The 14,376-nt window shown below is 49.1% G+C and overlaps 1 protein-coding gene across 2 annotated transcripts in view; it reads left to right on the top strand.

Moving 5' to 3' along the window:
• The window catches only part of LOC126285019 (serine/threonine-protein phosphatase 6 regulatory ankyrin repeat subunit C-like), a 33,514-nt gene extending 20,118 nt beyond the window's left edge, over nt 1–13,396 (top strand). The window contains exon 3 of one of the 2 annotated variants that reach the window (XM_049984342.1): nt 12,314–13,396. In XM_049984342.1, the coding sequence (XP_049840299.1) occupies nt 12,314–12,749 (436 nt within the window). In that variant the 3' untranslated portion in view covers nt 12,750–13,396. The remainder of the gene's footprint in view (nt 1–12,313) is intronic. The other variant, XM_049984333.1, reaches the window with a different exon arrangement.
• The last annotated feature ends 980 nt before the right edge of the window (nt 13,397–14,376 follow it).

Below are 14,376 nucleotides of genomic sequence, written 5' to 3'. Positions count from 1 at the left end.
GCTCTATAGAGCCCTTTTTCCAATCTCGCCATGACTGTGGGAGTCTGGTTTATTGTTCGGTGGTGCCCTCAGCGTTGCATTTACCCGACCCAGTGCACCACAGTGGAGTTCGACTAGCGACAGGAGCTCTTAGGACGAGTACGGTGACCTGCATCCTGATGGAGGCCAGAGTCCCCCCATTGAAGCTTAGGCATGCACAACTGATAGGCAGTTACGTTGCACACATTCGTAGTTCTCCTGCACATCCGAATTAACGTCTCTTTTTCCCAACCACTGCAGTTCTTCTCCCGCATTGGCGGCCCTGGTCATGGCTCATGATTGAGCTTCGTGTCTGATCGCTTCTGTCTGGAGTCCTTCCCTTTACCACCTCTACTCGAGGTCCATTCACATACACTTCCATGGTGTAAACCTCGGCCAAAGCTTCACCTGGGCCTTTCACATGGCCCTAAAGACGAGTGACTCCCGCAGCTCTCTGCTGCCACTTCCCTTCCATTCTTGAAGCGTTCCTGGGCTCTGAAGTGGTTTACACGATGGGCACGTTGGCTTCGCCATATTTAACCGCATTCCTTCCTCGATGGCTGCAGTGTTTTCACTGCAGAACTGGTGGCTATATCTTGTGCTCTTGACCACATACATTTAAGTCCTGGGGAGTCGTTTCTTCTGTGTACTGACTCCTTGAGCAGCCTACAACCTATCGGCCAATGTTACCCTCACCATCCTTTTGTAGCGTCTATCCGGGAGTCCATCTATGCCGTGGAATGGTCCAGGCGTTCAGTGGTGTTTGTCTGGACCCTAGGTCACGTCTGAATCCCAGGCAACGGACTTGTTAACAGGCTGGCCAAACAGGTTACGTCTATACATTTATACTCCGCAAGCCACCCAACGGTGTGAGGGGGAGAGCACTTAATGTGCCACTGTCATTACCTCCCTTTCCTGTTCCAGTTGTGTATGGTTCACAGGAAGATAGACTGCCGGAAAGCCTCCGGCGCGCTCGAATCTCTCTAATTTTACATTCGTGATCTCCTCGGGATGTATATGTAGGGGGAAGCAATATACTGTGTACCTCATCCAGAAACGCATCCTCTCAAAACCTGGACAGCAAGCTACACCGCGATGCAGAGCGCCTCTCTTGCAGAGCCTGCCACTTGAGTTTGCTAAACATCTTCGTAACACTATCAGGCTAACCAAATAACCCTGTGTTGAAACACGCCGCTCTTCTTTGGATCTTTTCTATCTTCTCGGTCAAACCGACCTGGTACGCATTCCACACTGATGAGCAATACTCAAATATAGGTCAAACGAGTGTTTTGTAAGCCATCTCCTTTGTTGATGGACTACATTTTCTAAGGACTCTACCAATGATTCTCAATCTGGTACCCGCCTTACCAACAATTAATTTTATATGATCATTCCACTTCAAATCGTTCCGCACGCATACTCCCAGATATTTTACAGAAGTAACTGCTATCAGTGTGTGTTCTGCTATCATATAATCATACAATAAAGAATCCTTCTTTCTATGTATTCGCAATACATTACACTAGATGGAAACCACTTATGGAGAACGGCATTCCAATAACTCCCCCTGCAGTTTCAGGGGTTAGAATAGGCCTGAGGTATTCCTGCCTATCATAAGAGGTGACTAAAAGGATTCCCTCCCCCTCAGGGGGTAGTTAGCGCCTGCGTTGGGAGTCGGACAGTTGCACGATCTTTATTTGCAGTCATTTTGGTTTTTCACTTCTTCTCGTTTCTTCCTTCCTTTCGTTGGTTCCTTTCTTTGTTCTTTCCATCTCACTGTCTTTCTTTCCCTTTCCTTCTTTCCCTTTCCCTTTCCTTCTTTCCCTTTCCCTTTCCTTCTTTCCCTTTCCCTTTCCTTCTTTCCCTTTCCCTTTCCTTCTTTCCCTTTCCCTTTCCTTCTTTCCCTTTCCCTTTCCTTCTTTCCCTTTCCCTTTCCTTCTTTCCCTTTCCCTTGCCTTCTTTCCCTTTCCCTAGCCTTCTTTCCCTTTCCCTTTCCTTCTTTCCATTTCCCTTGCCTTCTTTCCCTTTCCCTAGCCTTCTTTCCCTTTCCCTTTCCTTCTTTCCCTTTCCCTAGCCTTCTTTCCCTTTCCCTTGCCTTCTTTCCCTTTCCCTTTCCTTCTTTCCGTTTCCCTTGCCTTCTTTCCCTTTCCCTTTCCTTCTTTCCGTTTCCCTTGCCTTCTTTCCCTTTCCTTTGCCTTCTTTCCCTTTCCCTTGCCTTCTTTCCCTTTCCCTTGCCTTCTTTCCCTTTCCCTTGCCTTCTTTCCCTTTCCCTTTCCCTTGCCTTCTTTCCCTTTTGCTTTCCCTTTCCCTTTCCCTTCTTTCCCTTTCCCTTTCCCTTTCCCCTTGCCTTCTTTCCCTTTCCCTTTCCCTTGCCTTCTTTCTTTTTTGCTTTCCCTTTCCCTTTCCCTTTCCCTTCTTTCCCTTTCCCTTTCCCTTTCCCTTTCTCTTTCCCCTTGCCTTCTTTCCCCTTGCCTTCTTTCCCCTTGCCTTCTTTCCCCTTGCCTTCTTTCCCCTTGCCTTCTTTCCCCTTGCCTTCTTTCCCTTGCCTTCTTTCCCTTGCCTTCTTTCCCTTGCCTTCTTTCCCTTGCCTTCTTTCCCTTGCCTTCTTTCCCTTGCCTTCTCTGGTCTCCGCCTCGGCGTTTGAGACAGTCTCTTCTCTCTCCCTTGATTCTCCTCTTCTTCCTTCCTCCCTGTGCGCGCCTGAAGGCTGACCCACGCGTTTGCACTCGTACCCGATGACGGGGTAACGCGTAATTCCCCGCACTGGGTAGACAAGTAAGGCACGCACGTACCCCCTGGTAAAGGCCAGGCCCAGGGAGGGGTGATTGCCTGAGCTGATACCTTCTGACCATGCCGTTTGGTCCCTCCGTCTGTTTCTCGGGAGGTGTGACCTGAGGTGTAAACATCCACCTAAGGCGGGAGTGCCCTCTGAAAGCGTTCCCACAAGGAAGGAGTGCGCCATCAGAGATGCTGGCAATCGTGGGGGTTTGCTCCGCAATGGATTTCTCTTCTTCTCTCTCGACTTCTGCCCACAAACGGAAACTTGACCAGCCACCAGTGACAAAAGTACTACCGCCTGCCCCACAGTTCCTTGTAGTTTCTCGATCTAAGGACGGAAAGGATTGTTCCTCTGTCAACCCTTTCGTTATCCAGAAGGGCGTAGATGCCATAGCCGGATCAGTCAAGTCTTGTACCACGTTGCGTAACGGTACCTTGTTACTAGAAACTGAGAGCGCCTTTCAGGCACAAAAACTGCTTCGGGCCACGCTCCTGTACACGATCCCTGTCCGGGTGGAGGCTCACCGCACTTTGAATTCGTCTCGTGGTGTGGTATATACTAGATCACTCGACGGATTGACTGACGAGGAGACTGACTTTCCTCACTGAGCAGGGCGTGACGACTGTCCGTAGGGCCATGAAAAACGTCAAAAATGACCTTGTACTGACCCGGACGCTTTTCTTGACCTTTGATAGTGTTCAGCTGGCATCGCGCCTCAAAGCGGGCTACGAGATTATTTATGTTCGCCATTATGTCACGACACCTACGCGCTGCTACCAGTGTCAGCGTTTTAATCACACTCGCCAGTCTTGTTCCAATGCAGCTAAATGTGTCACTTGAGGCAGGGATGCCTATGAGGGTGACTGTTCACCTCCGTCTCCTCGTTGTGTGAATTGTCAGGGTGACCATGCAGCGTCCTCCCGTGACTGTCCCATCTACAAGGAAGAACGCTGTATTCAAGAAATTCGGGTCAAAGAGAAAGTGTCCACCTCGGCTGCTCGCAAGCTCTTTACTAGTAGGAAGCCCACGCTGCTCCCAGCGGGGGAATACAGTACTGTCCTCGCCTCTCCTCGGACTGCCAGGGAGGTGGCGAGGCAGACATGCGATCTGACCTTCAGCACTACCGTCATCCGTTCGGCCAGTGCTGACATCGCCCGGTCGACGTGTCTCCTCTTTCTCCCGTCACCCCTCAGACACAAGCACCTTCATCAACTTCTGCCAAGACGAGGACCCAGAAGTCAGATGCACGGGTCTTCAAGAAGGAACCATCCCGTGCAGACCTCCTACGTATCTCGAACCCTCAGCCATCGACCAATCCTTCCACTAAACGACCTTCCAAGAAGGCTCATAGGAAGCACAGTTCTCTGTCTCCGCCACGGCGCATAACTTCTCCTGCGCCACCAAGCGGTTGCCGCCAAAGGCCGTCATCCGTTTCGCCTGGCCGCACTGCTGGTAGCCGAACCTCTGGCCGTTCACCAGCGGAGGAAGCTCCCCCTTCTGGCCATCTTCACAAGTTGGCCGATGAACCTATAGAACAAATGGACAATGTCTGTCCGCCTCCTGCTAGCGGCGGCAGTGCTCGCTCGAAGCCGGGCCCTCAGCGGCCTTCGAGATGACCCCTTCTTGCATATTCTTCCTCTCACGATGGCACTTATTCACTGGAATATTTGCCGCATTTGCTCCAACCGAGAGGACTTGAAATTGCTGCTCCTCTTGCACCGTCCGCTCGTCGTAGCCCTCCAGGAAACGAAGCTACGGCCATGCGATCAAATTGCTTTGGCACACTACACCTCTGTGCATTTTGACTTACCCCCTGTGGCAGGTATTCCGGCTCATGGAGGGGTTATGTTGCTGGTCCGGGATGATATCTACTATGGTCCCATCACATTGCACACCGGCCTGCAGGCAGTTGCCGTCCGCATTACTCTCCCCACTTTTACATTTTCCATTTGTACCGTTTACACTCCATCGTCGTCTGCCGTTACCAGGGCAGACATGATGCAAATTATTGCTCAGCTACCTGCACCATTTTTGTTAACTGGAGACTTCAATGCCCACCATCCCCTTTGGAGCTCTCCAGCATCCTGCCCGAGGGGCTCCCTGTTAGCAGATTTTTCAGCCAGCTCAATCTTGTCTGCCTCAATACTGGCGCCCCTACTTTTCTTTCGGACACATCTCGCACCTATTCCCATTTAGACTTCTCTATATGTACTGCCCAACTTGCACGCCGATTTGAGTGGTATGCACTTTCTGATAAATATTCGAGCGACCACTTCTCGTGTGTTATCCATCTTCTGCATCATACCCCCTCTCCATGCTCAACTAGTTGGAACATCTCCAAAGCAGACTGGCGACCTTTGAGGATCAAACCTTCACAAGCTGCGATAGTCAGGTCGCATACCTCACAGAAGTCATTGTCACTACTGCTGAATATTTCATCCTTCACACTACTTCTTCTCCATGTCGCGTACCGGTCCCCTGGTGGACCGCAGCATGTAGACACGCTTTACGTGCTCGTCGACGTGCTTTACGTACCTTTAAACGCCACCCTACAGTGGCGAATTGTATTAATTATTAAGGATTACGTGCGCAGTGTCGTCGTATTATTAAAGAAAGCAAGAAAGCCAGCTGGGCTACTTCCACAAGCACATTCAACAGGTTTACTCTTTCTGTTGTCTGGGGTAGCCTGCGCCGGCTATCTGGCACTAAGGTCCACTCACCAGTTCCTGGCTTGACGGTCGCGAATGATGTCCTTGTGGCCCCTGAGGATTTCTCCAATGCCTTCGGCCGCTTTTTCGCAGAGGTTTCGAGCTCCGCTCATTACCACGCTGCCTTCCTCCCCTGAAAACAGGCAGAGGAGGCTAGGCCACCTAACTTCCGCTCCTCGAATCTTGAAAGTTATAATGCCCCATTCACCATGCGGGCACTCGAAAATGCACTTGCCCGGTCACGGTCCTCCGCTCCAGGGCCTGATTCTATTCATATTCAGATGCTGAAGAACCTTTCTCCTGCGGGTAAAGGTTTCCTTCTTCGTACTTATAATCGCATCTGGACTGAGGGGCATGTTCCCGCATGCTGGCGCGAGTCTATTATTGTACCGATTCCTAAGCCGGGGAAGGACAAGCACTTGCCTTCCAGTTATCGACCCGCCTCGCTTACCAGCTATGTCTGTAAGGTGATGGAGCGAATGGTTAACTCTCGTTTGGTTTGGCTGCTCGAATCTCGACTCCTACTTAGCAATGTACAATGCGGATTTCGTAGGGGCCGCTCTGCTGTTGACCATCTGGTTACCTTGTCGACCTTCAATATGAATAACTTCTTGTGGAAGCGCCTGACCGCGGCTGTGTTCTTTGATTTGCAGAAGGCTTAACATACCTATTGGAGGGCGGACACTCTCCGCACCATGCATACATGGGGTCTTCGCGGTCGCCTCCCTCTTTTTATTCGTTCCTTTTTAATGGATCGACAGTTCAGCGTACGTGTGGGTTCTGTCCTGTCAGACACCTTTCGCCAGGAGAATAGGGTGCCACAGGGCTCAGTTTTGAGCGTCGCTCTCTTCGCCATAGCGTTCAATCCTATAATGGATTGCCTCCCAGCTGATGTATCAGGCTCCCCTTTCCTGGACGATTTTACCAAATATTGCAGCGCGCAGCGTACATATTTCCTGGAACACTGTCTTCAGCGTTCCCTTGACCGTCTTTACTCCAGGAGTGTCGCCAATGGCTTCAGTTTTTCTGCCGAGAAGACGGTCTGTAGTAACTTCTGTCGCTACAAAGAGTTCCTCCCACCGTCCTTACAACTCGGTCCCGTTGCTCTCCCATTCGTGGAGACAACAAATTTTTTAGGTCTTGCATTTGACAGGAAACTTAGCTGGTCTCCACATGTCATATTTGGCTGCCCGTTGTCCTCCGTGTTCTCAGTGGTATGTCGTGGGGAGCAGATCGAACCGTCCTACTTCGCCTATATCGGTCGATCGTCTGCTCCAAGCTGGATTATGGGAGCTTCGTATACTCCTCTGCACGGCCATCCATCTTACGCCGCCTCAACTCCATACAACATCGGGGTTTACGTCTTGCGATCGGAGCGTTTTATACTAGTCCCATCGAGAGTCTTCATGCTGAAGCCGGTGAATTGCCACTCACCTACCGGCGCGATATACTGCTTTGTCGGTATGCCTGTCGGCTACTGTCAATGCCCGACCACCCATCTTATCGTTCCTTTTTTGACGACTCTCTCGACCGTCAATATGGGTTGTATGTCTCTGCCCTGCTACCCCCTGGAGTTCGCTTTTGTCGCCTCCTTCAACACCTTGATTTTTCACTCCCTGCAACCTTTACAGAGGGCGAGAGCCACACGCCACCTTGGCTCCAGGCTCAGGTTCGGATTCACCTTGACCTCAGCTCGCTCCCAAAGGAGGTTACCCCTGGTTCGGTATACCACTCCCGTTTCGTCGAACTTCGAAGTTCATTAATATGACCTTCATTTATACAGCTGGCTCTAAGACCAATGACGGTGTCTGCTGTTCTTTTATTGTCGGGGCACAAAGTTTCAAATACCGGCTCCATGGCCATTGTTCGGTCTTCACAGCTGAGCTCTTTGCCCTCTACCAGGCTGTTCTTTAAATCTGCCGCCACTGGCATTCTGCTTATGTCATCTGCTCCGATTCCCTGAGCGCCATCCAGAGCCTCAGTGATGCGTATCCGGTTCACCCTTTCGTGCACCGGATCCAACGCTCTCTTCAGCAGCTGGTGGACGACAGGTCTCCAGTTAGCTTTATGTGGGTTCCTGGCCATGTCGGTATCCCTGGGAACGAAGCTGCAGATGCAGCGGCCAAGGCTGCGGTTCTCTACCCTCGGACTGCTTCTTGTTGTGTCCCTTCATGAGATTGTAGCAGGGTGATTTGTCGGCGCATTTTATCGCTGTGGCATGCCGATTGGGCTGCAGTTACAGACAACAAGCTTCAGGCCTTGAAGCCTCTTCCCACGGCTTGGACGTCGTCCTCCTCACGTTCTTCTCGGCGGGAGGAGGTCGTTTTGGCCCAGTTACGAATTGGACACTGCCGGTTCAGCCATCGCCATCTGCTGACGGCTGCGCCGGCACCGTTCTGCCCAAGTAGGCAATTGCTGACGGCCCGCCACATTTTAACGTCCTGTCCGGATTTTACTACACTGCGTCTTGATCTTGGCCTGCCATGTACTCTGAATGCCATTTTAGCGGATGACCTAGGAGCAGTTGCTCGCGTTCTTCGTTTTATCAACTTGACAAACCTGTCTAAAGACATTTGATTATGCTGTTTTTTTTAAATCCTATGCCTGTTAATACGTCTTTTATAGGGTTGTCGCTTTTAGTTGCTGTTTTAACCTTACGCTTCGCGGTGTATTCCTATCTTAGTCTGGGCGCTAATGACCATTGTAGTTGTGCGCCCTAAAACCACAAAAAAATTCCAATAACTGACCAGCATTCATTATTATGCAGCAAGGTTTCTCGGCTTTGGGAGGCAGAATGACATAGTCTGAGTAAACACAACAAACTGTGTGCCATTAAGGAGACTACGAAAGTGTGTAAGTCCTCCATGCAGGTGTCTCACAGGTACTCTGTGAATCTCTGATGGCTCCACACTGGCAGTGCTTGGGCGACATACGGCTACCTCTGGCACTGTGACGATCCACTTGCGTGTCGGTGGGGCGCCCAGTTGACAGTGGCCCATATTCTTTTGTACTGTCCTAGTTTAGAAGACAACGCCTCATTGGCTGATTTGGTTTTACATTTTGTGCTGAGGGTGGGTTTTGTCACTTGATGTAAGTTTCAGCGCAGGTCCTTTGTCCGTCAGTGTCCTCCACCCTTTTAGGGTAGAGGTTTTAATGTGTTGCAGAGAGACTGGTTTATCCTTTTATTTTCGTTGTCAGCCAGCCACAGCAATCTGCTCTCTTGTCTTACTCTCTTCTACCAGTTTCTTGCATCTCTTTGTTGTATTTGGCCTATTTTGTTCCTTGTAGTGTTAGTTGGTCTTCTGTCGTTCTTGTGGTTTGTCCTTCGTCTTGGTATTGTGCTGTGTGTCTAGTTTGTTTTAGTCTTTCCCTTGTGGAATTGTTACAATAGGAACAAGGAACCGATGATCAAGTAGTTTGGTCCGTTTCCTCCCTTTTAAACCAACCAACATTCAGTTCATTTGAAGTGTATTCCATGTATTCATAACTTCTATTAGTGTTTATGCCCACAGTTATCCGAGAGCTTCGCACAAGAACTTTGTTTGGCGACCTTTACAGTGCAGTAGCTGACTCTGGCCACTTTGCTTTCCAATTTTAGTACGTTTCTTGTATTGTTTGGTTATATCATATTTAAAAATCATACTTATCTCAATAAAAATAAATCCTATAAACTGGGTGATTGTTCCACAGTGTACAAACTCCAGGGATTCATTGATGAGAAGATACGGAACACAAAAAATGTATAATGACCTTACGTCCGAAAATTTATGGTTATTTTATTCAAATGTACACTGTTACAGAGACTACAGTCTAATAGGCGCTGTACCGTGCAGCCACAGTTAACGTATTTGTTGAAAAACGTTTCCATGTGTGTACGCGCCGTAGCATGTTGTCTCACACATTCACATCAGCCAGGCCATATCCAAACAGTGTCAAAGGCAGCATGAATACGCCGCCCCACTGTCTCCACATCATTAATGGTCTCTGCATACACAACACCTTTGAGATGGTCCTATAACCAGAAATCGCATGGGTTGAGGTCCTGTGAACAAGGTCGTGCAACTGGATCCCCCTCGTCCGATCCATCGCCCAGTGAAGACACAACTGAGAAGCATCCAGATGTTAAAGGTGAACAGGGTTGGAGAACTATCATGTAGGGATGACATAACCGTTCGAATCATCACTAGCTCTTCTGCCAGCAGAGGAGACAAAATCACCTGCAAGAAACTCTGACAATTACGGCCCGTTAAGCGACGTAGAAGCAAGACTGGTTCCGAAATAAAGAGGTACCAGCTGAACCGTTGCTGATGATTGTCACCATACAGTGGGGGTTCTGCATACAATCCTGCAGATGACTTATGAAAGTTGAAGATACCACTCGGTGTAAAGGTGCCCTCAACTGTGAATACACTCCTGGAAATTGAAATAAGAACACCGTGAATTCATTGTCCTAGGAAGGGGAAACTTTATTGACACATTCCTGGGGTCAGATACATCACATGATCACACTGACAGAACCACAGGCACATAGACACAGGCAACAGAGCATGCACAATGTCGGCACTAGTACAGTGTATATCCAGCTTTCGCAGCAATGCAGGCTGCTTTTCTCCCATGGAGACGATCGTAGAGATGATGGATGTAGTCCTGTGGAACGGCTTGCCATGCCAATTCCACCTGGCGCCTCAGTTGGACCAGCGTTCGTGCTGGACGTGCAGACCGCGTGAGACGACGCTTCATCCAGTCCCAAACATGCTCAATGGGGGACAGATCCAGAGATATTGCTGGCCAGGGTAGTTGACTTACACCTTCTAGAGCACATTGGGTGGCACGGGATACATGCAGACGTGCATAGTCCTGTTGGAACAGCAAGTTCCCTTGACGGTCTAGGAATGGTAGAACGATGGGTTCGATGACGGTTTGGATGTACCGTGCACTATTCAGTGTCCCCTCGACGATCACCAGAGGTGTACGGCCAGTGTAGGAGATCGCTTCCCACACCATGATGCCGGGTGTTGGCCCTGTGTCCCTCGGTCGTATGCAGTCCTGATTGTGGCGCTCACCTGCACGGCGCCAAACACACATACGACCATCATTAGCACCAAGGCAGAAGCGACTCTCATCGCTGAAGACGACACGTCTCCATTCGTCCCTCCATTTACGCCTGTCGCGACAACACTGGAGGTGGGCTGCACGATGTTGGGGCCTGAGCGGAAGACGGCCTAACGGTGCGCGGGACCTTAGCCCAGCTTCATGGAGACGGTTGCGAATGGTCCTCGCCAATACCCCAGGAGCAACAGTGTCCCTAATTTGCTGGGAAGTGGCGGTGCGGTCCCCTACGGCGGTGCGTAGGATCCTACGGTCTTGGCGTGCATCCGTGCGTCGCTGCAATCCGGTCCCAGGTCGACGGGCACGTGCACCTTCCGCCGAGCACTGGCGACAACATCGATGTACTGTGGAGACCTCATGCCCCTCGTGTTGAGCAATTCGGCGGTACGTCCACCCGGCCTCCCGCATGCCCACTATACGCCCTCGCTCAAAGTCCGTCGACTGCACATACGGTTCACGTCCACGCTGTCGCGGCATGCTACCAGTGTTAAAGACTGCGATGGAGCTCCGTATGCCACGGCAAACTGGCTGACACTGACGGCGGCGGTGCACAAATTCTGCGCAGCTTGCGCCATTCGACGGCCAACACCGCGGTTCCTGGTGTGTCCGCTGTGCCCTGCGTGTGATAATTGCTTGTACAGCCCTCTCGCAGTGTCCGGAGCTAGTATGGTGAGTCTGACACACCGGTGTCAATGTTTTCTTTTTTCCATTTCCAGGAGTGTAGGATGGATGACCCAAATCCCGGAATCGTGGGGAGCCTGGTGAAGAATCCAGTGACCAAAGTATTACAGATGTGAAAATCCTGTCACTAGTGAGCGCTGCACTTGCTGTAAGTGATGTGGCGGGTAACGGTTGGCTTGGAGAGTGTTCCACATGGTCGACGGGCGGGTCCGCTGCTTAGTCATTTTCTTCGAATTCTGGTGCCTTTCCAGACTTCATGCTTCCTGGAACGACACTCCATCAGACAAAGGGCGAAACACGATTGCAAACACTAAATGCTGTGGCTGTTGTCAGTGGGGATAGGTATTCTCATACAACCGTGCTTCTCACAGCCCGTTGTTATTTGCCTTTGCGTAAGTAAACATTTCAGCATTCTCTCTATTCGAATACGGAATCATTGTGTACAACGCTGTATCACATCCACTACAAGGTGATTCAACAAAAGAAGTGAATCGGACACTAGATTATCAATTGCTGTGGCCAGAGAGAGCGCTAGGGAGTGACGTATGAGGAACATTATCAGGAGATGATGCATATTGTAACTATGGCTGCATGGTACAGCACGTATTACATCGCAGTCTCTGTAACAGTGCAATTAAATAGTCTCTTGTATGGAAATCATGCATTACCGGACGTAAGCTGAATAGGCTTTATTTGTTGCGTATCCCCTCTGTTTGTACAGAGTGGAAAAAATGTGTGTGTGTGTGTGTGTGTGTGTGTGTGTGTGTGTGTGTGTGTGTGTGTGTGTGTGTGTGACTTTTGCCGGCCGGGGTGGTCGAGCGGTTCTAGGTGCTAGAGTCTGGAACCGCGTGACCGCTACGGTCACAGGTTCAAATCCTGCCTCGGGCATGGATGTGTGTGATGTCCTTAGGTTAGTTAGGTTAAAGTAGTTCTAAGCTCTAGGGGACTGATTACCTCAGAAGTTGAGTCCCATAGTGCTCAGAGCCATTTTTGTAAGACTCTTTTATGTTTCGCACAGGAGCGGTTTTGGAAAGAATGAAATCAGGAGACTGACTGAGGCGTTTGAAGAGGGGGATGTAGAGGAGCTGCTGGAACTCATTGAGGCAGGGGCGGTTGTGAGGACGAGGGACAGTGATGGTATGACCGCCCTGCACTTCTTTGCACAGGTGGGATACGTGGAGATAGTGAGGAGTCTGTTGGAGAGAGGGGCAGAGGTTGACGCCAGGATCAGCAGTATGGAGACGCCCCTGCACTTGGCTGCAATCGGTGGCCACTCATATATTGTGCGACTGCTGGTAGCGTGTTCCGCGGACGTCAACGCAAGGAACTGTCACAACAGAACACCGCTGCAGTTTGCTGCGTGGCATGGGCACGAAGATACAGCAGCGTTTCTGGTGGAGGCGGGAGCCGACACGGAAGCTAGGGATGATGATGGGAGAACCTACCTCGATTGACAACCAGGAGATCATATGGATTCCATCATATAACTAACAGTTCAATAAATATCTATGATATAAAAAATGATACTTCACTACGTCAGTTTCCATTATTTTTAAATTAAGAAATAAAAAAAATTTCATTCCTACCCATCATTATATAGTGCATACAAAGGCTCTAGGAAGACCTCAACTAGTATGAAAAGAGGAGATATCCATAACCAAATGTAAATAACTTTTAAATTGAGGAAACCGACTAAAGTAAAAGGTTTTTTGAGGGATCTTTGCAAAACTCAACAATGAAAATATACTAATTTCATTACCGATAGACGCCAGTTCTGTCTGAAACTAGAATTTCTTCCAGTGTGCAAAATAAACAACTTAAAATAATGAAACCAGGTGACATTTTACACAACCGCCGACAGGTCAATTGGTAAAAACCCAATTATTTTCAATGTGCAAATGGAGAAATAACGGTTGTTTCAAGTATGTCACCTGGCTGATTTCCTGTAAGTTGTTTCAACCGATCTCCTACATTACTTAATTACCGAAATCTGCTTAGTAAGAGAGTGTATAATGCAATGCTAACAGCATGTAAACTGTAGCTGTCCCCAGAAGATTACTATGTAAGACAAATGGTTAGAAATACATTCTCCTTTGAGCTCATACTGAATTTACTACTTTGTCTGCAGTATAGATGTGCACCAGTCTAATTACACTGTGACACTGGTAGCCATATTTACACCACACTAGAGGTCTATCATGCACACTGGTCCCAGGGTTTACAATTAAAGTTCATCTGTGCAAAAGTCGAGTGCAGGCTGTAATTTTTATACGGCGGTTACGGTAATGCGTTGATGGGGAACCGATTTACGGCGGAAAACAAGTTTCATTTTTGGCTACCAGGTGAAAATCTGCTGCTGTACTCTATGACTGTATGACACAAAAGATGTCATTTGACAAACCCTAAGGTGATAGAACGATGTGGCTATCGAGAGGACGGACTGTGTGCTGTTAGTGAAACTGTTTTATGTGAATGGGAGCAATCACAGTGCTGCATTGAAAGAGTAAGACTAAATGAAACATATGAGGAGATGCGCGATGTTATTAAAAGAAGATAATGAATTTCCAAAACACGGATGAGCTTGGTGTGGCGCCTGGAAGAGGAAAACGTCGTATCCCAGAGGAAGGTAGTAACGAGGCTGCTGTTGCTGTAATTCACAGTGCATCACATGCCCAGAGTAATGCTATTGCTCGTACAGTGTTTCGACAACCGTCCATCCCATCGTCAACTAGCCTTATTTCTGTATTTTGCGGTTTATTTCACACTCGTACATGTACAGGGTCCAGAAGGTGCAGCATCTGAAACCTTATGATCCACAGCAATGTTCTGAGTTTGCTCTTCGGTTTCCGGCCAGACTGAAGTAGGTGACAGGTGGTCAGGCAATATCCTATGCAGTGATGACATTTTACACAAGAGGCTGCAATGACACACACAACTGCTTAGTTTGGGGTACTATTAAACTGTATGTATGTAACACTTTCGTTATTTGCACGGTAGGTGTTGCTGCAATCGACAAATAACTCAGTTCAGTTCCAAAACTGCATTATCTAGAGAAAATTGCGTTGGATCAGAAAAAGAAAT

The sequence above is a fragment of the Schistocerca gregaria genome, chromosome 1 (genome assembly GCF_023897955.1).
Source record: "Schistocerca gregaria isolate iqSchGreg1 chromosome 1, iqSchGreg1.2, whole genome shotgun sequence".
In the NCBI taxonomy this organism is placed as follows: Eukaryota; Metazoa; Arthropoda; class Insecta; order Orthoptera; family Acrididae; genus Schistocerca; species Schistocerca gregaria.
The sequence above is the reverse complement of the archived record's forward strand: the minus strand, read 5'-3'. Positions and strand labels throughout refer to the sequence as shown.